Source organism: Zingiber officinale, chromosome 6B, assembly GCF_018446385.1.
Source record: "Zingiber officinale cultivar Zhangliang chromosome 6B, Zo_v1.1, whole genome shotgun sequence".
NCBI lineage: Eukaryota > Viridiplantae > Streptophyta > Magnoliopsida > Zingiberales > Zingiberaceae > Zingiber > Zingiber officinale.
Window position 1 is genome coordinate 118,355,955 of NC_055996.1, and position 24,987 is coordinate 118,380,941.

The following is a 24,987-nucleotide window of genomic DNA, read 5'->3' on the forward strand; positions in this document are numbered from 1 at the left end:
TTTCCTTTTTCCAACAATTTCTTTAAATATATAAAGATTACTATAGCTTTCAAATCGTATTAAAATAATAATAATAATAAATCTTTCTATTTTTCATCTATCTCACCTTAAAATCAAAATCAATGGCCCATTAATTATTTGCTTAATTTTTTAAACGGGCATATAAGATGAACTAAGATTCCTTTATTAAACATAGGGTGTTATCTTATGAAATTTTGGATTGAAATTCGACGTAAGAGTATACCTCCTTTCTATACCTTGTCATTTGTACTAATAGTTAGTAATCATCCGTGATTTATCTCCTACGTGTTGACCTAAAGACGAGTTGACAAAAGCGTTGGGACAAGCGAATTACTTTTTGTCACATGATAAGGAACAATATCTGTCCATAAGACATCTAAATTGTCACCCATAATTCAATCTCCAATTATGATATATTTATAAAAAAAAATTCTTCAAATATGGATATAGGGGTCATGAACAATAATCCCTACGGGATAAATTTAACATTGGAGCATGATCAGGAACAATAAGCCCCTGCGGGTAAGTGATTGATGGTTTACCACTTAAGGATGTGGGATCAAACTTGTCACAATTATCCTACTTTACCTTCCTCGTTCTGATCGTGAAACGGATTAATGGGGACTGGACGAGTAAATCATCTGTTTGCCACATGATCCAAGACAATACCTTGAAGAACAGGCCGAACATATAAATCATTAAGTTAATATATTTCTGTAGAATACAACATTGAGACACAGGAGATTCGTGTGACGAACTCCAAATGGAAGGATTATTAGTTAATTCATTTTCCATAATCTAATCAAGACAAAAACTATCTAATGTTCAAAGTTTCCACGAAGAATGGTGACAGATTACAACAATGTTTCAAAAACTAACTAAAACAAGAGCGATAATAAACAAGTTGTATTATATTTGATGTGAAGCTCGAAACCTCCGTGTTTTTTCATGGAGGAACATCAGAGTGTCTTTTGGGTCGTAAAGCTAAATCCAAGAGCTGAGAGACAGTCAGTTTCAAATCGAAAGTAATTCGCTGGAGCACATTGCAGAGCAGTGTGACATCCGGCATTGCTCGGTGAGCAGGTCCGACTAAAGGGATTCCATAATGCTCACCAAGTGATTGCAATTTTACGGATGGAAGCTTGGATCCTGTAAAAGATAAAACAGAAATAGAAGGGGTGTTATTGAAGTATACGTTGCTTGTAATTTTGGATCTTCAGGCATTTTATGGCTCTATCGTAGTCAAGCATGCTGAAATACAATAAATGCGTCTAGGAATGAAATGATGCTAAAATAAGAATCAGCATAATGTAAGATATTACAGATGTTTTGGATCATGGCAGTTATTTGATCTCTGTCATTTTTGTTGTATCAACAATGATATAAACTTGCACTCTGCAAGATTTAACCACACTGCATGAAGTAAAGAACTAATACCAACAGATACAGTTTCAATCACTCGGTTTCAACACAATTTGACTTGCATGTAAGAGTTGTTAAAAGTGGTATGATTAATAGAATAAATCAGAATGAATGTTTAATATGTGATTCCCATTAATTGTGGTTACTGCAACCTTGATTAGTCAGGTTAAGCATGTCAACTTGCCTATCACTGGCAAGGATTAAAGTCTTGTGTCGTGAGTGCCCCTGACACAGCTGAGAATAACGGTTGTTCCTCTTTCGCTCCAAGACACAAAAACAACACCAATACAAAATTCTTCCTTGTGGGCATGAGGTTTCCTCCTACTCATGATCCTTCCTCCGCTCAAAACACAAATGCTCAAGACCTGGTTTGCTGAAGGGCCTGAAATCCTTGTAGCTCAGCTCTCCATTCATAGAGATCCCATCCTCAGTCCTCAGTCCCAACCCCTCGTCTGCCTTGCCACCGAACAAGTACACTAGAAAGAGAGCGCCCTTCCCTCAACGGGCAAGGATCCAAATCAAGGCATTGCATCGATTGTATACCTATAGTTTAATAGCTTGTAAAAAAGCTTATATATCCACTAGTAGATATACTACTTGAGTATTGTTACTAACACAAATACAAAATCTCAATAAGTCAGCATACAGTTTAAGGAAAAGATTAAATGTGAATCAAATGCCAAAGTTGACTGGAGCCCTTTCTATCAGTTTTAAACGTGCAACTTGCTTCATGCTATTAAATTGAGAATCTCAAGTTATATTAGAAGGCTGATGGCTCACAACAAAAAATGACTTCAAGTTTCCAGTAAAAGTTTTCTTGAAATTACATATTACTAATGGTGACATAGCCTTTTACAGACATGGATTTTTCATTGTCATATATATATATATAATAAAAAAGTCAAGACAAATTTACCAAAGAAGAAAACAGAACCAAGGAAACAGCAACGTACCGTCTGGCATTACCAATTGACGTGCAAGAGGAAGAGTATCGAGAAATCCCCAGTCTTCAGGAATATCCATCGAACAGCGCTGGAATTCATTGGTGATAAATGGTACATCAAACAGACGCGCATTGTGAGCGACCAATATAACAGGTTTTCCAGGCATTTGGCGACTCCGAACATATTGCAGGAGGATAGGAAGTAGCTCTCTAAACCTATGAGATAAGGAAGCAAAGTTAAATTGACACGTGAACTGATCACTTTAGAGAAAAGACAAAGAAGATGCTGGTGCCTTAAGAAATACACAACACTGGAAATTGGAACAGATCAAACAGAAAAATATCCATGATTTCAGCACAAGAAATGTTAACAGCTAGAGCTGTAACATTAAAACATCATTTGATTTACTCATTTGCATTCTATAACGTTGAATATGACATAATAACAAAGATTTGCAACAAACTTCTATTTCGAAATGCCATGGTCTACCTATGCATAATACTGTTATGGAGCTCAATAAGGGAACTACAACAGTAAACAATTTGAAGAGCAAATGTTTAAATCTGACAGAGAGACTTAAAAAGATATCTAAATGAGAGTATTAACAACAATCAGTCTGTAAAAGTAATAAGCAATTCAAGCAACATGGATAATAAAGTTGAAGTCGACCCCACCTAGTGGGATAAGACTTGATTGTTATTGTATGGTTAATAAAGTTGAAAACAAGAATAATAATATAAATTCAGAACTGTACACAATCATGCGTTGCTTCAGAATGCTAGTTACTTGTAAATTGTGAATGGATGTTAGACTCTACGTGAAAAAATAAAGATCAAGATTTCCAGCATCAACAGTACTAAAATAGAACATCAAAAGCGAGCTATTCTAACTTTAATTTGCAGATGTCCATATATCTGTTTTAATAGGCAGATCAACTATTTGATCCGTGGTTATTCTAACAAGAGGATAAGCACTTAAAGGACCTTCAAGATTTAAATAAGCATACGTTGGGACATCAGGCCGGTTAACCATATCATATTGAATTCCATGAACATATGTATTTGATACAGGTTTCTTCGGATTAATAAGTGTTTCAAAAGTACTGTCCTTGCCACCAATAAGATCGCGAATTGCAATCTCAATGATCCTTTCATTTTGTCGACTGAACCCTGTTGTTTCAATGTCAAAAACAAGAATAGTCGCAGGCCAATCTATAGCTTTCCTAACAGAAGTACTTTGCTGGAAACCATTACAATTAACAGTTTTAGGTTGAAGAAGCTCTGTCTGATTTTTGCTATTTGTTGTTGATGCCCTCACTATTAGTTTCTCAATTTTACGTGGAGTAGCTCTGTTTGTTGATAACTTTCTCGACTTCAACCTGGTAGTTTTACTTGACCAAGCTCTGACAGACACCAATTCATTCTGAAGATTTGACAGAGGGTTGTTACATGCTGCAATAGAACTCTGCAGTCCAAATCTTGCTTCATTTACTGGTGCTGAATTTTGTTGATTGTATCTCCAAACATGAAATTGTTTACAAGTGCAATATTGGAGCTTGAGAAACTTGATAGTTGAATTGCTGCCCAGGTTGTTCAGCAATTGATGAAGATTTCCAAAGAAAACAGATGGTGACATTCTTAAAAGAGTGGAACCTGCATCAAGTATTTTCCCAGCAAAAAATATTACACACAAATTACCAACATCTGGAGTCATGAAAATCAAAGTTAATCAGTAAAAAGCTACAAGATAGCACATTTTCTGCATTGCATATCTGAATGCAACTCTTTCGGAATAAGTTTTTGTGTATAAATGTTCTGAAACTAATTTAGGAAAATACCTCGAGTACATATCATGGAGATTCTATACGGCAAGCTAGGTTATTTGCTAATTAATTAATAACAAACACATAAAAACTTGCCCCAAACCTAGGGAAACTATGTGACAATTGAATTTTAATGTCCTTGAATTCAATTGATTGATGTATCATTCTGCCAAAAGTCTCATGCAAGGTAATTGCAAAAAGAGCATCTAGAGCAGAAGAAAAAATATATCATAATGACTTAATTACTAGACATTACCTATGAACGAAGTATAATCATAAGGGATTGTAGACTACCACACTCTCATTAACATCCAGATATTTGTATACAAGGGTTATTCTATTTATAATGTTTGTAAAAAACATTGTAAGAGTGATCATGAAAACACAGTATTCTGGACCCAAAAAATATATAATATATAATATAAAGATATAGATATCTATTAGAACAAAGAAAACAAAATAAAAATAAAAAATAAAAACAAACTCATTCCAAATGTGAGATTGAGAACTGATCAAGGGCTGTTTGTTTGGGGGGTTTGGAATGGGAATGGAATGAAACTTGGTGCTTGGTTTGGGGAAATGATGGTGGGACCCACGGATTCATTCCTCTAAATATAGGAATGGACCATTACTAAGGGGGCGCTTGGTTCGGGTAAGGGAATGGGAATGAGAATAGGAATGATTGCAAATATTAATGAAATGGGAATGATTCCCATACCCCTATATTACTCACAGTAATGGTCCATTCTTATATTTAGAGGAATGAATCAGTGGGTCCCACCATCATTTCCCTAAACCAAGCACAAGTTTCATTCCATTCCCATTCCAAACCCCCCAAACAAGCGGCCCCTGAGTAATATGGGGGTATGGGAATCATTCCCATTTCATTAATATTTGCAATCATTCCTATTCTCATTCTCATTCCCTTACCCGAACCAAGCGCCCCCTGAGATAGTGAGAAGAATAGAAAGTTTCCCATGAGTAAAAAGAAACACGTGTTTAGAGATCAAATAAACAAATTAATCAAGAAACACAATGACCAAAACTGAGCCACCAGGTGCTCGACGGAATTCCCTACTGAGGAATACAAGTACAAACAAATCAAATCCTACTCGCATATCACGTTCAGACACACAAACGCACGCGGATCAGTGGAAGGAGATAAATTGTTGAGAAGGGACGAAACAGACAGCATTATCAACAAAAACAGCGATCAAACCAAGAGCACCAGATGCTGGGCTAAATTTCCGAGCGAGTAATGCGGCCACAAAATGTCGAGAAATGAGAAAGGTGCTCGGGTGGCAAGTTCAATCACGCAAAAGCACGCAGATCAACGTAATGAGAGAAACTATTGATGAGGGATCAAACAAACGACACGGCCACCAAACACAAAAACAAGAAACACCGAGATCAAAGCAAGACCAACAGAAAACTCGACAAAATTCCCAAGCGAAAACCACAAAACGTACAGAAATGAGAAACCTACTAGCAAAGGCACGTGGATCACTGAAAAGGGAGAAATTGCTGAAAGGGATCAAATAAACACCATTATCACGAAAAACAGCAAGATGCTCCATGAAATTCCCAATCGACTGACTGATGCAGCAACAAAAATCCAGAAATCAGAAACCTATTCGATCACGGACTCAACCACGGAAAAGCGCGAGGAACAACGAAAAGGAAAGATTTTTCTTTGAAATGGAACACATGAGCAAGCGAATGAGGAAGAGGACCGCACTGGAAGCAACAGGTTTGGACTCGTCGCGGCGAGGGGAGGAGCGCGAGGGAAAAGGGATCGTGAATGCGGCGCCGGTGGTGGCTACACAAGGCGCTGTGGTTAGTACCGAGCGGAGTTAGGAACCGCAGTGGATATTTGGCATCCAGGGCCAGGGGAGATCTCGTGGTTATTTTTGTGGACCATAGGGAAGAACATAAAATTGCGATTGGAATCGTGAGGGCGATCATATCATAATTAATTGTCATCTTTCGTTAGGTTAATCATCTCCCAAATTATAATTTAGAGCGAGATAAATAGTCGGAGATCACCTAAACGCCATCGGTGGTGAAAAAAAGACTAGATTGTTGATTGCCGAGTAAGGTGACCTTCCGATGGCCTCCGATCATTCGTCCCGACCTAAACTATAACATGAGGAGACGATGAATCCAAGGAAGGATTATAATTTCATGTGATCCATCCCTTAGTCCATAAAAATGTGGACAAAGAAATCTGATCTCTTAGCATCCACAGTCCCCCAATCCTTGGACAGGATCCTCTAGACCTGTACTCCTGGTCCGTTTCTAGACCAAGAGTACCTTTTTGGTGGGGTAACCTAGACCCTACTTGTATAATAGGTGGGGTCTAGGGGATCCCATCAATCAATGGACTATCTATCCTCTAGACCACAAAGTGTGATCCAGAGGATCCGTCCACCCCAATCCCTATATATCTCTTCACTATTTTGTTTTTTAAAAAAATCTTTCAATAATTTCTCCATGGTCTCGTATATTTTCATTATATATATTTCTTTTTTCTCTTTTATATTTTATCTATATATAATTAAATTTTTATAGAATTTAAACATTGAAAAATATTAATTTTTTCATATTTTATCTCAACAATTTTCATATTTTATAAAAATTTTAATAATAAATATTAAAAAAAATTAAAAAATTCACTCAAAACGGAGCACCTCTGGGACGGAGGCCCATCCCTCCCACCAATGTGACGAGCTGATACGGATAGAATTCAATATTTTCTCTTTCTCTTCAAAACGTGTATTTTAGTTCTCTCTAGATCTCTTCCCTTCTCTTCGTTCACGTCGTTGCTTTCTCAAAACCAAAGCCCTAAACCTTCTTCCCCTCTTATCCCGCTCCTCTCTTCTCCCAATTTATACCCTAGACCTAGGCTATCTTCTTCAGCGATCAACTTGTGTGGAGTGAGTTAGGGTTTTTGTCCAACATGTACTGCTTATCTCCCTTCTCTCCTTTTTCTACTCATTTTGTTTAATGGCGCATTCCCCGAGAGTTTATAAGGTATGTTGAGTGTTTTTTACCCATCGTTGTTTCTAAGAATCAGTTGTTTAAAAATCACTGTGAGATATAGTTTAGTGGTTGATTTTGAAGGAACATGATGATATTGGTTTTCAAAAATAAGCACATAGGTGTTGTTTTTCAAAAACTAGTACCGGTGTACTGTTGTTTTACAAAAAATCGAGTTTCTATATGCTAGTTTATTCAAATGGTCACATTGTTGCTAGTTTTTGCAAATCAGCACCAAGATTGGTGCTGATTTTTATAACCTAGCTACAATGTGGTATTGTTTTTTCAATACCAACTACAACATTGTGCTAGTTTGTAAAAACCAACACAACATGTGATGGTTTTCCTTAATCACATCAACATTATTTTTGCATATAGACATTTGTTTATTTATGTTAATAATTGATATTTTGTTATGGGATTACAATCATTAGTTGATGTTGTTCATAAATTCTAATGGACCAATATTTTAGGTCACTTTAATAGTTTTTTTGGCTGTCCAACAATGAAAGGACAAGATCATGACTCTGTTCGTTTACATGATCGACATAAAATGATCATTAAATAGTCCATTTTTGTTATTTTTTTTTAATATACAAGATATTCAACAAATTTATGGTCTACTCGTGAATATATTTCAAAGTTGAGATTCAGCATCTCAAACCTTTATAGTTTTAGGTACATTTTCTAGTTTTGAAAGTTAGAAGTGCATAATAGAAAACTAATCAATTTAAATTTTCAAATGTCCTAGTAGCTTTCACTAGAAAAGATGTATCTATATTGCTTGGTATTTCAGATAGAGATGCTTCTATCCCTATAAACTCAACTAATGCATCAGGGTGACCTTTTTCTTACTCACTTCTCCCATAAAAAAGAACATATTAGATCAAGAATTGAGGAGTTGTTTAAACTCTATTCTCATAGAGTTGAAGTAGATGCTGATGTTTTAGTATTTTATAAATTATACATTTTATATATATTTATTTGTATTTTATTTTCATCTAGTACATATAAGGTTCCATTAGGTCTTGTAGATATTGTAGATGATTTAAAAAAATCTAGGTATATTCAATTGGGTTGAAACGATTCATCAATTTATTGTTCCCCAATTACCTATCATCGAGGATCTTTTTTGCATCAAGTTTAACATCCCATACGACTACTTCAGTTCCATACCTTAAGGAATTTGCTGGTCTTTTAGCTGTAAGTTTTTTTTAAATGGTAAATGTGATTTTTTTTATATATACATTATTATGTATGTAAGATTACATCTAATGTTATAGGCATGGTTTTTGGAGCATGCTTAATACAAAAAACATATAATACTGAAGGCGCACAAATAAATAAGTGGAGGTTTACTTCTTCTCATATTAGTAAGGTGAGAGCTTTGTTGGAGAAAACATCACCTAAAGAGATAAATACCTAAGACTATCATCTAATTTCATATTGCAATTATTAAATAATTATTTCTAATTTGATAGATTATTAGTGAACTAGTCCCTACCCCTTATAAAAAAATATTCGTAGAAAATCTCCCTCAGCTTGATGTTACTCCACATCCATTAGAGACATCACCAGTACATGATATAGAAATAAGTTTCCCAACTGATAGTGAATGCCCTAAATGTATTATTCATCAGAACTGAATTAAGGAGATAACAATAGAGAATAATCAACTAAATAAAAGAGTAAAAGAATTACTTAGAATAACATAAAATCATAGCATCTTAGCTGAATCAAATGATCGAAGTCACTATGATTACAGATATATTCTTATTGATAGCCCTACATGGTTAAAGTTGTTACCTTTGAAGAAGAGAAGCAAGATAGAAATCAGCAAACCTTCAAAGAACATCACAATATCTGTAGCTAGTTTTGATCGGGGAAAAGGAAAAGTTGATATGGATGATAGAGAAAAAGAGGGAGAGTTTATATAAAATCCAGAAGTAAATTCTGAAGAAGATGCCAAGAAGGAGGCTGAAAGAATTGACATATTTAACAAAATGAGAATGTAAGTCATTGTAGTGAGTTTGTATGTATACATCAATTAGTTTTAGTTCTCTGATTTCAATCACTAATTAGATTTTTTTTTTTTGTGGTAGTATTTGAAAAACAATTTAAAACTCCCAACAAGAAAAAACATGATGAAGATGTGACCTATTTGTTAAATGCATTGGAAAAACTAAAGTATGTTAGTTTCAACCCCTCATTATACAGTTATTTTAATTCTGTAACAAGTATAAAAATTCATAGGTTATAATATTTATTGACCTAATTGAAAGTAAATGTTTTTTCTTTTCAGATCTACTATAGAACATGTTTGGAATGAAGCACCTTTTGTTTAACTATGACTTCTTTATTCACTGGTATAAATGCTAATGTGTTTACAAGAGGGGAGTTAATTGATACATATTGTTCAATTCTATTTAGGGGGGGGCCTCCTCATCTAATACGCCATACAACAACTCTATATATTTTTTTTAACCAATTTCACTATAAGGAATTTAACTTATCGGATGACATATAATGGTTGAATATGTTGTATTAATTGGTTGCTTATATATATCTCTGTATACAATTTGTAATCAACATCAAAATATTTATGGAAGACTGCCACAACATATCAAAAAAACTGATATAGTAGAGGGAGAGATTGAGTATCTTTTTATACCTATTACCACAGGTGATGCACACTTTCATTTGTTGTCTATGGACATAGAAGCTATGACTCAATCATTACAACTCTCTTGCACATACTCATAAATCATCATCAAATTTTGAAGTATTGGTGAGAAAATAATAATCCTGTTTATGATACCATTGCAGTATAAATTACAGTTGATATTAGTTTTTGCTTTTTATTCTTATAGGTATCCCAAATAAAAGATTTTCCTAGTGAGCAACTTGCTTTTATTCATCCTGGCTTAGAATATCACCATCCATTTGCCAAATGAGTCAGTGTCAAGTTGATTGTCCACAATAAGAAGCCAGGTCAGTATAAGAGTCAATGTGAATATATAAATTTATCTTATATTTAAAATACTAAATTGCTTATGTTATTTATAGTAATGACTATGACTTTTTTGTGATGCAATACATTAGATGTCTGCTATATTATTTGAAGATGGAATTCAAATAAGTAGACATGAAAAGATTTAGAATAGATGTATTAGTATTAATTATGAAGAAAAAGTTCTCAATATTTTTAATCTAATTACATGGGGTGCTATAACTTGACTACTTGGGAAGGGATTGTAAAACTAATATTGCGTACTTTTGTTACTTGTATATCTATTTTTATAAAATATAGAAGTGTCATGGTTTCATCAGTATTATGTTATTTCCATATTGTATTTGTAACAATATTAATAAATATGGCCTCATTCCAATTTATAATAAAATAGTTGTTATATAGTTGATTTTTTAATATAGTGGTGCTGGTTTTCCAAGACTTGCGCCACGTGGGAGCTATTTTTTCAAGACTAGCACCACGCTATAGATGGTTTTAGAAAAAACAGTGCCAAGGTCCGTGCCACTTGGCATGCAACCATAAATTCAGGTTAGAGTCTCAGAACCAGGTTTGAGGGCATAAATAGATTCTACATACTCACCCCTTCCTATCAATACTAGGATTCAAAATCCAAGGCCTCTAGGTCAATCAATGAGTTTTAGTCAAAACTCATTGATGGACTTAGAGGGGTTGGATCGGACACATTCTAAGTTATAAGGGTTCATATAAAGCACAGTAGTCATAATATGTCCTCAATTATTGTTTAGATATCTTCCCAATGATGGTCTAAACGATTTGAAGCTTTGTTAACATAGTGGTGCTAATTTTCCAAGTACAACGCCACATGAGAGCTATTTTTCTAAGACCAGCGCCACACTATAGTTGGTTTTTGGAAAACAACGTCAAGGTTCATGTCACTTAGCACGCGACTATAAATTCATGTTGGAGTCTCAGAACTAGGTTTAGAGGGCATAAATAGATTCTACACACTCACCCCTTCCTATCAATACCAAAATTTCAAAAATCCAAGGTCTCTAAGTCAATCAATGGGTTTCATTCAAAATTCATTGATGGACCTAAAAGGATCGGACCCATTCCAAGTTGTAAGGGTTCATATGAATCATAGTAGTTAGAATATCCCCTCAATGACTGTTTAGATATCTTCCCAATGATGGTCCACAAGGGTTGAAGCTTTGTTAACATACTAGTGTTAGTTTTCCAAGTATAGCGCCACATCAGAGCTGTTTTTCCAAGACCAACGCCACATTGTAGTTGGTTTTGTAAAAATAACGCCAAGGTCTATGTCATTTGGTATGCAGCCATAAATTCATGTTAGAGTCTCAAAACCAGGTTTGGAGGACATAAATAGATTCTACATACTCACCCCTTCCATCCAATAAGATTTCAGAAATCCAATGCATCTAGCTCAATCAATAGGTTTCGATCAAAATCCATTGATGGACATAAAGAGGTCGAATCGGACTCATTCCAAGTTGTACGGGTTTATATGGATCACAGTAGTCAGAATATTCCTTCAATTACTATTTAGATATTTTTCCAATGATGGTCTAAATGGGTTGAAGTTATGTTAATATAGTGGTGCTAGTTTTCCAAGTACAACACCATGTCGGAGCTATTTTTCCTAGACCAACGCCATGTTGTAGCTGGTTTTGGAAAAATAGCGGCAAGGTCCGTGCCACTTGGCGTGCGACCATAAATTCATGTTGGAGTCTCAGAACTAGGTTTGGAGGGCATAAATAGATTCTACACACTCACCCCTTCCTATTAATACTAGGATTTTAGAAATCCAAGTACTCTAGAACAATCAATGTGTTTCGGACAAATACTTGCAAATCTTTATAGTTGAAAAAAATACCATACAAATATACTTTCAAATCCTTCCAATTTTTTTAAAGTCACTATTCATTTAAAAAATCTAATATTTAAAAATTATTATTTGACAAACATCTTAGTGAAGATTCTTTTTCGAAATTATCTTAATTATCTACCTATTTTCATCTTAAAATTTACTTAATTTATCTTTCAAACTTGTGTTAAAATTTTTTTCTAATTGTTTTGTTTTGTTAAAAATATTTTTTGAAATACTTATTTGTGAAAAATTGTTTAAAAATAATATTTTTCTAAAAAAAAATAACTAGTTAATCAAAACTTTATTCTATTCAAATATTATTTCAAAAATCATGTTTTTCAAAAGTATTGAAAAATTTGTTTCAAAAAGTTTATATGAAAATATTTATTAATTTTTTTTTACTTGAAAAATTTATTCATACTTAAAAAAAATATGTGTTAAAATTCAGTTTTACATGTGTTAAAAATTTATACTTATAAATAATTTTGAAAAATACTTTACAAATATTTTGAAAAGTACTTGTAAACTTTAATACACTACTAGAAAACTAGGCTTTTGAGACAAAAATTTTAAGACAGTGATAAAATTCGTCTCAAATACTAAGTAATTAAGACAGTAATAATAGATGTCTCAAAATTTTATATGGAGACATTAAATTTAAGACAGTATTTAAGATTTTGTCTCAAATTCAACTAAATAAGACACCTAATAAAGACGATTAAAAATATAATTATATAAGACATTCAAATAAGACGGTAAAAAAATATTTGTCTCAAATTATCTTGAATATGGTTCGTCAGAATGGTCACGATAATTGTTACAGACTCTACCGTTCCAGTTCCAATATCTTTCACGGAACGGTCACGACACGGATCGAATATATATATAATAACATAGGAAAATACATCTACAAATTTAACTTAATATTTATTTTTAATTTTTAATTTGTGTTTAGATTATTGATAATTTAAAAATTATGAAAAAAAAATATTAAATATTTAATAATATACTATCTTTTGATAGGCTAGGGTATATACTGAAATAAATAATAAATTTATTATATATCTACATTAATATAATTAAAGGTTTTAAGGTTTTTATTTTAACATTAAATTTACATTTGTTATTATCTCTTTCGTTTATTTAAGGTTTTAAATTTGTTTCGTTTATTTAAGGTTTTAAGATATCTCTTTCGTTTAACATTAAATTTTAAGGTTTTGTTATAAGTTTATTTAAGGTTTCTTTTGTCTCTTTCGTGCGACAAAAGAGAACACGACGATCTCCACGAAGAGGACGACGGAGGCAACGGCGACAGCGAAGAGGGCGACGGAGGCAACGGCGATCTCCACGGCAAATCTCAGGTACTTCTTTAGTTCTTCCGAAGAACCCCCCATTCCTGACCCTAACCCTAATCCCCTGCAGCTCGCGCTCACCTTCGCCAAGATCGGCGTATCGGTCAAGGACCTCGCCTCCTTGCCACCCGTCGCTGACGCCGGCGCGGAGAAGAAGGCCGAGCGACTCGCTCTTAGGGTTGGCGAGAACCTCTTCAATTTCATGCAGTACTTCTGCGGGATTGACGGAAGTCGGCTCGTCGTGCCCATGGATATCCTTGACCGGTGGTTCAAGAAGTTCCAGGAGCGAGCCCGGAAGGATCCCAGTTACCTCAAAGGTTTTGCCTTGTGACAGACAGGTGAATGCCCAATCCACTGCTTTTTGCAAGGATCTCTTTCCTTGATGGTATCGCGTTTCATATTATATTTTGGTTGCATCTGATTTGCTTGAATTGTGCTTAGTAAGTCATTTAGTAATGCATATAATTTTTCTATTAGAACTTAGAAGAACAATGTTGATTCTCTTCCAAAAGGGAATGGCCTGATATCCCATAACAATCAAAAGAGAATGAATCAAATTGTTAAACAGAATACTCGTGTGCTGTTGTATGTTTGGCATCCTCAAACATTTAATATAGGGATCGAGCAACTTGATACAGCGGTACTTTTGAAGTCTTAGCTGTCTATAAAAGAACCAAGCCAAGTCTTCTGAGTTTTTATCGTGCTCAACTAGTGACAGAGCTATCCCTATAATTTAAACTATGAATTGTATAAATAAAATTTGAATATGTATATATATAATACTCTTTATGCATTGGTATTAAAAAAATAAATAAATAAACCCTGACATAAGTGAAATCTCCAAACAGTTAAATCTGAGTTAACCTTCCTTTAAAGTAAAGGTTTTCTTTGATGACTATTCAACTAGCTCCATTCCCATTCCTGCCACATGAATATTTCATTAGTCATGATGTAGATAGCTCCATTCCCATTCCTGCCACATGAATATTTCATTAGTCATGATGTAGAAATGAAATCATTTACTTCCTAGAGCAGCAATCATTCCATTCTTCACATCATAATTAATTTTTTGAGATAATTTCATCATCAATTGTTATTTTGGTAATATGCTTCAATTTGCAATAGTTGCATTAATTATTGTTTTAGTAATATATTTTGTGTATTTCTATCTAATGGTATGCATGAAATAGTCTCCACAATGATTTCAAAAGATTTGTGTACATTTACTTGCTTGATTCTTAAAGACCTATTGACCATTAACAAAATTAGCAAATAGAATAGAAGTTAAAGCAGTTGAAAATTCTAGATACTCTAAGTGCATGTGTTTCCTACTAGACACTAAGAACGGATCTAATAGCTATAATTTTGTGGTGAGTTTAAAAAGTAGCAATATTAGTTTGTCACCTTTCTTTATTATTTTATTTTATTATTATTATGTGTTATATAAATCAACATGAATCCTCCTGATAATTGTAGTAGCATTAACCAAACAAGATAATACTCATTATCCAATAATAATTTTTCATCAACCAAGGTTGGATAATATTAATATAATGGGGTTTTCTAAATGGTCTGATGTTTCCTCTTTTACATAGTTCATATCACACTTCAGCTTATAGTAGTGCGGATAATATTAATATTATGTTTTCATAAGAATTTTTTTTAGTTTTATTAACAATTTTGGTGATGTAGTAGTGTACATATTTTTAAGCTGTAGATAAATTTATTTTACAGGTGCAACAACTTGAAAGACACAAAGATATTGACAAACACATAAACCATCATTTCTTATTACGAGATGAAGAGGTTTGTTTAACTTGAGGTTGTTTATGTTGTATATATATATAGTTGCAAGAAAGAAAATTATGTGTTAGATGATGAGATTTCTTATTGAAATGTTTTGATTTTTTTTTTAACAGTATATATTATAAATCATCTTTACCTCTAATAAGAGTTTTTTTTTTATGTTCAGGATTCTGGTGAAGAAGGATTATAGAAGTTATCTCTAGATCACGAGGAGTTGTTCTTTAGACTTTCTTTTGTGTAACTTTCATGGGAATAATTATTTTTTTATTATCAAATTAATGATAGATATGTAGATATTTCTGTTATTGGATGAATGTTGGATGCACTTCAATTAATGATTATAGAATTTTATATTGTGGATATTATTTTTAATTTATAAAAAGAGAATTTTTCCTTTTGTTTTGAAATGACAATTTAATAAATTTAATCTAGATTAATTTGTATAATAAATGTTCTTTAAAGATTATTAATTTTTGTCATAATTATTGCATCTAACAAGTTGAAATATTAGGGACAGTAATTTACTGTCTTCACTTCTATTTGAGACAGCACATTACCATCTCGATTTAGTGTCTTTAGTTTTTTCACAGGATAAGACATAACATTTGAGACAAAACAATAACTGTCTTAAATACTTTTGAGACAATTGAATAACTGTCTCATTACCGTCTTAAATAGTATTTGAGACAGTACAACTGTCTCAATATTTTTTTGAGACGCTTGTATTAGGGACAACTACATTACCGTCTCATCACCGTCTCAAAAACATTTTGAGACATTAAATTTATAATTTAAGACATATTTTGTTGTGTCTCAAAAGCCTAGTTTTCTAGTAGTGATAGTTGAAAATTATTTTGAAATTTATACTTGAAAATTTATTAGTTAACTGAAAAACATGTGTTAAAAACTCAGTTTCAAAAAGTATTTTGGAAAAAAATTGGTTGTTTTCAAAGTATCTTTCAAAAAGCGAAAAATTTTAATTCTAAAATGTGTGTATTTAAAATTGTGTTTGCAATATATACTAGGGAAAATAACTTAACATATTTTTTTACTTTCAAGTCTCATGAGTGGACTAGAATTATTTTTTAGAAAATTTCTTTACCCACATTGATTAATGCTTATAGTTGCATAGATTATTATTCATGTATTAAATTTTTTGATGAATTCTAAAGGGGAGGGTAATGTGTTAAGTTAGAAATGTTGGAAAACTTACTCAAACCACCCTAGAAAAGTTAACCTTACTTTTTTTTGCAATTTTTTTTTTAAACTTGAACTCAGGTTATCATTGCATCAAAAGGGGAAGATTGTTGGTATAGTTAGCATCAATGGTCAAACTTAGGTTTTGATGAATAACAGATGGTTTAAAGTTAGATGTTGTGTGATATAACCTTGTTACCAAGTGTGTAGGAATTGATGAGCTAGTTGGCCTGACACTAGGTTGATGTCTAGTTATGTCTGAGGACCTAATAATTGGCATGAAGTCCAGATAAATTAAGAAGTAACCTGATATCTAGTAGGAAGCCCAGCTAGATCTGTGGGACCTAACAGCTGGCTAAAGTCTAGTTGGGTCTGTGGACCTGACAATTACAGGAAAATCTGGTGGGTCAAGAGGTAAGTCAAGTAACTGCAAATGGTAAGTAAAGTAAGAACTAGAGGAGAGTGGTCCAGTGAGGATGAGTCCTAGTAGGGACTATAGGTATCAGTTCAACTTACATCCTTATTAAAAATCTAGGTTGAAATCAAGACTAGATCCTGGTCTAGATAAGACAAGATCTAATTTATAAATATATATAAACTATGTTGGTGCGGGAAGCACCAGACGATCAAACCTGTGTTTTGATTATATTAAAGGGTTCAAAGTTAAAGTTATTTATTATCTGACAAGTTTGAATGAGATTACAGGAAAGTCCTAAGTATTCTTAAGTAAAAGTCCTAGCTGCAGTTAGGCAAGTGGAAACCCCTAGGGGGTGGTAACCCTAGGTCCTAGGGGCTGGTAACCCTAGGTGAGGAAAAGTCTTAGTTGTGGTTAGGTAAATGGAAAACCCTAGGGGGCGGTAACCCTAGGTCCTAGAAGGTGGTAACCTTAGGCGGAAAGTCTTGGCGGGTCGAATGCTTCGGGCAAAAATCCTAGAGTCGGGGACTCTAGGTTGAAATTCTGGTGTCGTGAACTGGGTGGAAGTCTGGACGGGTCATGGAGTGGGCATCCAACATGAAGACCAGAAGGTTCGGACGCTGAGCAAAAGTCCAGTTGATCTGGAGGATCAATCTGACAACAGGTAAACTCTCCTGAGAGGAGTAGGTGAGGACGCGCTCCCCGGTGAGGGAACAGTATGCATCGGTTCGACCTAGGGTTTCTGGAGAAAATCCAAAGTCAGAATCGGATAGTCTGATGACTGTCAAGTACTAATATTTATCTTATATTATTGTGATAACTTGGTTTTGTAGGGTATACTTTGTTTGTGGACTAATATGTCTTGCAGGAATGAAGTTACACAAGAGAATTCTTGGATGGACAGTGTCCGAGGTGCCTCCGGGCTGTTAGAGGTGCCTCGGGTGCCTTGGTTGTGGCTGCGCAGGAAGCAAGGCTAAAGGCACCTTCGAAGGGGCTTGAAGGTGCCTTGGATGCTAGATGGAAGGTGCCGCGCATCCATGGATCTTGAAGGCGCCTTCAGATGGATACGCAGCAAATACAGCGAAGCTAATTGATTCCGATCGACGGGGGATAAAGCCTTAGCTGAAGGCGCCTTCCATGGAGGCTAAAGGCACCTTCTGTTGGTTGCTACTCGGAATATCGTCCTAGTTCCATGTGTTCTACTAAAGTTAAATTTGGATTGCAAATGATGCTTAACATTATTAATCCAAAATTTTCCTTTAGGAGTTAAACTTGAATTGGGAACGAAACTTAACATTCTTACTTCAAGTTCAACCGATGTGATCTTCCTAAGTTAAACCATATTACAGAAATTGATCAAATATCTATTTCAAGGATCGGCTTCCAGGTCAAACGTGCGAGGCACTAGGCCTTCTTGGGTATGAGATCATCCACCACTGCCTAGACAAAGCCTTTCAAAGAAATTAGATATTTAAACTTCTCACAGTAAACAAGGTTTAACAATAGAGACCTCAATAGAAACACATTATCGAAATATGAAATTGAAATGAAAATCAATAACAAAAATGATAATTAAAATTGATAACCTCTTGTGTTTGGTTTTACAAAATCTATACAAAAGGATGCACTAGTTATGATGCGGAAACTAATAACTACTTATACCTTATGTAGCTTATAGACCTCTTGATCTTTTATTGTATTCCTCTTCTTATCTCGGGCGTCGTGTGGGCAACCATCTACCAAAATGAGAATCCACCCAAGTCTTCTTCTTCCTTTCAAGTTTCGGCCACCAACTTTCCTCCAAGGGATGCTAGACAAGAGAACCTCCTTCTCTTTTTCTTCTCCTTTAAGCAACCGACCATCAATGGATCTCCACACCAATATGCCGCCGGCCACCAAGAGGGAAAACAAAGGAGAAGAGAGAAAGAGTAAGGGTCGGCCACCACCAAGGAAGAGAGGAGAGGAATAGAAGATGTATTGTTGTGAGGTGAAGCACCCCTACCCTCTCTTTTATATTCTTTGGTCTTGGCAAATAAGGAAAGTTTTAAACATAATTAAAACTTCCTTATATTCCTTTCCAATGACTAAAAAGGAAAGTTTTAAAACAAAAAAATTAAAATTTCCTTTTCTTCTTGTCATGGCCGGCCACATGCTTGTTCTCCAAGTAAGGAAAGATTTTAAACAAAAATTAAAATCTCTCTTTTAAAAATCCCTTTTATGGATAGTTCTAAAAGGAATGTTTTATAAATTAAATCTCTCTCTCTTTTAAATCATTTTATGGATATCTATAAAAGATAAGATTTAAAATAAAATATGGTTTCTAAAGGAAAGTTTTATCAAAAAAATTAAAATCTTCCTTTCACATTATAGATAACTACAAATAAGGAAAGATTTCAAATCTCTCTTTTATTCCTTTGTAGAAAGCTATAAAAGGAAAGATTTTAAAATTTAAAACTCTCTTTTAAAACCAACATAAAAGGAAAGTTTTCAACAAAATAAAAACTCCCTTTTATTTCCTTTTATGACCGATCTAAAAAAAGAAAGTTTTATATTAAAATCATCCTTTTAAATCATTTTAATGGATCTCTATAAAAGGAAAGCTTTTACAAAATAAAACTTCCTTTTGAATTCAATGTGGCCGGCCACCCTTGCTTGGGTTCCAAGCTAGGGCCGACCACAACTTGAACCCATCTAACCTTGGTTTGACCGACCCTAGCTTGGGCTCCAAGCTTGGCTTGGCCGGCCACCTTAAGGTGGGTAAGAAGTTGGGTTTGGGTGGATATAAGACTTTATAAATAAGAGGCTACAATAGGGACCGAGAGGAGGAATTAGTTTTGGTCTCCCGATGAGCTTGAGCTTCCCGTGTTCGCCCCGAACACCCAACTCAAGTTCATCAATAATATCTCATTCTACTAAAGAGTTATTATTGCACTACCGCACCAATCCCATATTACTATATGAGCTCCTTCTTATCATGAGTGTGTTAGTCTTCCTGTGTTTAAGATATTGAATGTCCACTAATTAAATGAGTTACTGACAACTCACTTAATTAATATCTAGCTCCAAGAGTAGTACCACTCAACTTTATCGTCATGTCGGATTAAGTCCACCTGCAGGGTTTACATGACAATCCTTATGAGCTCCTCAAGGGGACATCATCAACCTAAATTACTAGGACACAGTTTCATTCTATAATCAACAACACACCATATAAATAACATCATTTCCCAACTTATCGGGCCTATTGATTTAACGAGCTAAATTGCACCCTTTGATAAATCAAAGAAATAAATACTAAGTATATGTGCTTGTTATTATATCATGATTAAGAGTACACACTTCCATAATAACAGAGGTATTGCTCTTTTATATAATCAGTATAAAAAGATACTACCTCAATTGGTCCTGCTCAATACACTCATAGTGTACTAGTGTAATTTATTAGTTAAGATAAACTAATACCTAATTACACTACAACTACTCCAATGGTTTGTCACATTCCATCTTGGTTGTGAGCAACTGTTTATAATTTATAAGGATATGATAACATGATCTTCTGCGTGTCTCCTCACATCATGTTATCTACAATATAAATTAAATGGACAACTACACATAACATAAATGTAGACATTTGACCAATGTGATTCTTATATATTTATACAAAAGTTAGACTTTTAGTATACACTCTAACACCTTCAGCAGGCTATATAAGGAAGTCTCGAGCAGAGCCTAAGATACAACACAAAATCGAGATCCTTCTTCTGTGCGCTGCTCCAAAAACGATTCGAAGAAGTCGTAACACTACTCCGACAACCTAAAACCCAGAATTTCTTATTTTTAGTTGTTGGTATACTTTTTCTGCACTTAAATTATATATCTATTGTAATTTGTCAAGATTTTATGATTGATTAGTGATTGCCCATCGAAAGCACTCTCACGTGCGGGCCTTGGAGTAGGAGTCATCACAGGCTCCGAACCAAGTAAAATCTTGGTGTTTGCATTTGAGTTTTATTATTCTGCTGCATACTTACGAAACAAACGAATTAGCCACGAGTGCTATTCACCTCCCCCCTCTAGCGATTTTCAATCCTACAATTGGTATCAGAGCCAGGTTGTTCTGAATCAGTACAACTACCGTTCGAGCAAGTTTTGCTTTTTCATCCGTTTTTTCAAAAATTATATTCTTACGCCTTTCATTTTTTCCCTCCAAAATTATTTTTGAAAATTTTATTTTCATCTTTTTACCATTGGTCAGTATTAGCGAAATGTCGTATTTTCCAAATTTTGAAATAATAATTTTTTAATATTTTATTATTATTATTATTTTCCTTTTCATGAAATTAGCATTTTATTTTCTCCCGTACTACTAATCTAAGACCAAGTCTTGGAACATTCATAATTTTCTCTTGTGTGCGAGATTCTATTTCAATGGCTCATCAAGAAGGCTATAGCACAACTCGCCCGCCTCTCTTCTCCGACGAAGACTTCGGCTATTGGAAGGGCCGAATGGAGTACCATCTGAAGACTCAGGTGGAAATGTGGATAATAATCCAGACTAGATTCACATTTCCCATCGAAGATGGAGTCCTCATCCCCTGCAACAAATGGGACGCACCAACCCGCAAGAAGATTAAAGTCAATGCAAAAGCAACCTGCACTCTACAATGCAGCCTGACAAAAGAAGAGCTGAACCGAGTTTGCTCGTTCTCAAGCACGAAAAAGTGATGGGAAAAGTTGATCGAGCTACACGAGGGAACTTCTGACACGAAGGTAAGCAAGCGTGATTCAATTTTAAATAAATTGTATAACATAAAAATGCAGGAAGGAGAGTCAGCGAGTCAACTTCATGCTCGCATACAAGATCTACTGAACGGACTCCATGCAATCGGACAGAAGGTTGAAAATCACGACGTTATTAGGTATTCACTAAATGCGTTTTCAAGGAACACTTTGTGGGCATCCATGGTAGATGCTTACCAAGTATCCAAGGACCTTTCTTTAATTAGACTAGATGAGTTATTTTCAGAATTTGAAATGCACGAACAGACTAATGCACGCTCGACCGAGAAAGGCATTGCTTTGACTGCAGGAACAAGCAGAATACGGGAATCAAAAGCAAAGCGCAAAATCGAACCTGAGACCGAAGATGAGTCAGACTCAGAAGACGACGAGATTATCGCTGAACTAAAAAAATTGGTACGAAAAATGTGCAAAAAGAAAAAGGTGACTCAATCGAACATGAATGTCAAGTCTGGAGTTACTTGCTATGACTGCAAACAGAAGGGACACTACAAGTCGGAGTGTCCGAACTAGAAGCAACGAAGAAGGAAGTCCTTGAAAGCAACGTGGTCCGAGTCCTCTGAAGATTCCGACGAAGAACATGAGCAAGCAAGCTTCCTTGCTCTACCGGTACAAGCGTACATTGCCGAAACCGAGTTTGAGTCTGATATCGAGAGTGAATCGGAAACCAAGTTCGAGAGAAGCCATGGATCCGTATCCATTTCTGAAGGGCCTAATCATATTGTAAGCTCTCTAATTTCTGGCACTAACGTAGATGATTTACACAGTTTAGTTTCATATTTATTAAGAAAGTTAGCCAAATCCAACCTCCGAGTCAAGTCACTCCAAAAGGAGGTAGCAATCCTTAAGGAGGAGACTAACCTAAGTCCTTTGATTGAGCCAATTCAAAATGGAAGTTCAACCCAAGTCCAACAACTTGAGGAAGAAAACTCTAATTTGAAAACTCAAGTTAAAGAACTTAAGGACACGTTGGAACAGTTCGCCTTGGGTTCTAAGAATCTTGATCTGATTCTTGGAAAATAAAAAGTTGTTTACAACTGATTCAGACTTGGATTTAAGGCTAAACATAAATTCAGATCTTATTTGTCTCTAGTAAAACATTCAAATAGAAACTTAGTCCAAGCTTGGGTCCCTAAGTCTAACCTAACTAATTAAGTTGGACTTGGCCAATATTGGATCCCCAAGGATCAGATTCATTACCTTGATAGACCTTATCGAGACTATCATCCAAGGGGAGCTAATAGAAAGATCATTTTTATCAATAGATAGATTTGTTTGATGCTTGTTTCACTGCGTTCAGTATACATGCTTAGACTAGGGTAGATAAGGACCTAGGCTTGATTCACACTTGACTAGTTAGACCGAGGAGTTACTGTAAAGAAATTAAATATTTAATTCCTTTGAAAGGCTTTGTTTAGAAGTGATGGATGATCCCATGTCCAAGAAGGCCTAGTGCCTCGCCACAGCCTGGAAGCAAATCATTGAAATAAATATTTAATTGACTAACTGTAAAAACTTAGTCTAACTCAATTGCAAATCAATCCTTAGATTGTAATCTAATTGAAGATTAAATTAATCATCTCACAAAACTATTAAGGTTCCCTGATTGAAAATCTAAAAAAGGATGAGATGGACCTAGGTTTAAAGTAGTTAAGCAAACCTAAATCAATTAAATTAAAGCTAACTCAATTAAAAATCATAATTAATCTAATTAATTTCATTAATTTTAAAATCATAATTATTTATAAAATCATAATTAATTTCAAAATCATAATTAATTTCAAAATCATAATTAATCTCAAAACCAAATTAATTTTAAAATCATAATGAATTTCAAAAATCTTAATTATTTGATTATTAATCATAATTAAATTTTAAATTATTAATTCTTAAAATTTTAAAATCTTAATTATTTTTAAAATGATAATTAACTTTCAAATCTTACTAATTTTTAAATATTAATTAACTTTCAAATCTTAATTTTCACATGATAGTTAATTTTCAAACATTAATTTCAAAAGCTTAATGAATTACAAAACTCCAATAATTTTAAAAATATTAATTATTTTCAAATGTTCAATTAATCTTCAAATTTTAATTACATTTTAAAATTAGAAATTCAAACTTATATTCTAAAAATTCTAAAATTCGAAATTCAAACTCATTGAAAATTCAAACTTATATTTTAAAATCTCAATTTCATTATTTTTAAATATTGATAAAATTAAAATAAACTTAACTCCATCTCACACAAACTCATAAGTTTTACATATTTGATAACTTAGAAAGAGTGAGATGGAAAATCAGGAAAATAGAAAACTACCTTGGAATATTAGAAAAATAGATAATTTATTTTATCTTATACATGCTTGGACTCTAGGATCCTCAAAAATTTTAAGGTATTAATTAAAGGAAAGTAAAAAGAGTCAAGTTAAGTTTTTTTTTTTTTTTGTTTTGAAAAGTTAAAGTATTCTTTTTCAAAATTTTAAAGTTAAACTTTTCTTTTTTCTCTTTGAAAAGTTAAAGTTTTTTTTTGTTTAACTATTTTTTAAAATAATCCTTAAATATTTTTGTATCTGGAAAAATGATTTTTTTTTTTTTAAAAAAAAGGTACTTAACTTAGCTTCTTATCAAAATCATTTTTAAGCTAAGTACTTAACTAAGCTTTTTATAATTTTTCTTAACTAAATACTTAACTAAGCTTTTTATGAAAATCCTTTTTAATCTGAGTACTTAATTGAGCTTTTATCAATATCTTTTTAAAGCTAAGTACTTAACTAAGTTTTGATCAAATTTTTTGAAACTAAGTTTTTATCAAAAAAAAATTTACAAGAAATTCTTTTTAAAGTTAAATGTTATATCAAAATCTTTTTAAAGCTAAGTTTTTATCAAAAGTTTTTCAAAAATCTAAGTACTTGACAAAGTTTTTTTTAAAAAAGCTAAGTATTTTCAAAGTATTTCTAATTTAGCTAAGTGTTTTTCAAATCAACTATTTTCAAAGCTAAGTTTAGCTATGTTTTTTTAGTGCTACCCTTCAGGGGAAGCCTAGGTTAAACAGAGTAAAAACTTTTCTCTCTACTTATTTTATTTTTAATTTATGTCAAAGGGGGAGAGAGAAGTTAAAAGTTAAGAGTAAAACATATGAAAGGGGGAGCATAAGGAATTTTTTTTTACAAATTATTGTATTTATGCTCAGGCTAAAATTTCTTTAATTATCATTATGTTTTACTTAACTTTGAACCAGGTTGCCATAATAAAAAAGGGAGAGATTGTTGGTGCGGGAAGCACC

The 24,987-nt window shown here is 33.6% G+C and overlaps 2 protein-coding genes across 4 annotated transcripts; one reads left to right on the top strand and one right to left on the bottom strand.

Annotated features, from left to right (window-relative positions):
- Positions 1 to 785: 785 nt before the first annotated feature.
- LOC121989226 (exonuclease DPD1, chloroplastic/mitochondrial-like) lies at positions 786 to 6,131 on the bottom strand. Of its 3 annotated transcripts, XM_042543127.1 has the most exons (4): positions 5,948 to 6,131; positions 3,394 to 4,039; positions 2,397 to 2,602; positions 786 to 1,170 (listed from the first exon to the last, which is right to left on the bottom strand). In XM_042543127.1, exons 2-4 carry the CDS (start codon positions 4,020 to 4,022, stop codon positions 968 to 970), a joined length of 1,038 nt encoding a protein of 345 aa, XP_042399061.1. In that variant the 5' UTR covers positions 4,023 to 4,039; positions 5,948 to 6,131; the 3' UTR covers positions 786 to 967. The 3 variants fall into 3 exon arrangements, with proteins under 3 accessions (XP_042399061.1, XP_042399060.1, XP_042399062.1); XM_042543126.1 differs by lacking the exon at positions 5,948 to 6,131 and having other exon boundaries at positions 3,394 to 4,848; XM_042543128.1 differs by lacking the exons at positions 786 to 1,170; positions 5,948 to 6,131 and adding an exon at positions 1,186 to 1,986 and having other exon boundaries at positions 3,394 to 4,879.
- On the top strand, positions 5,917 to 15,631 carry LOC121991458. Its single transcript, XM_042545456.1, has 5 exons — positions 5,917 to 6,037; positions 13,366 to 13,489; positions 13,551 to 13,818; positions 15,215 to 15,286; positions 15,453 to 15,631. Exons 1-5 carry the CDS (start codon positions 5,917 to 5,919, stop codon positions 15,474 to 15,476), a joined length of 609 nt encoding a protein of 202 aa, XP_042401390.1. The 3' UTR covers positions 15,477 to 15,631.
- Positions 15,632 to 24,987: the final 9,356 nt, after the last annotated feature.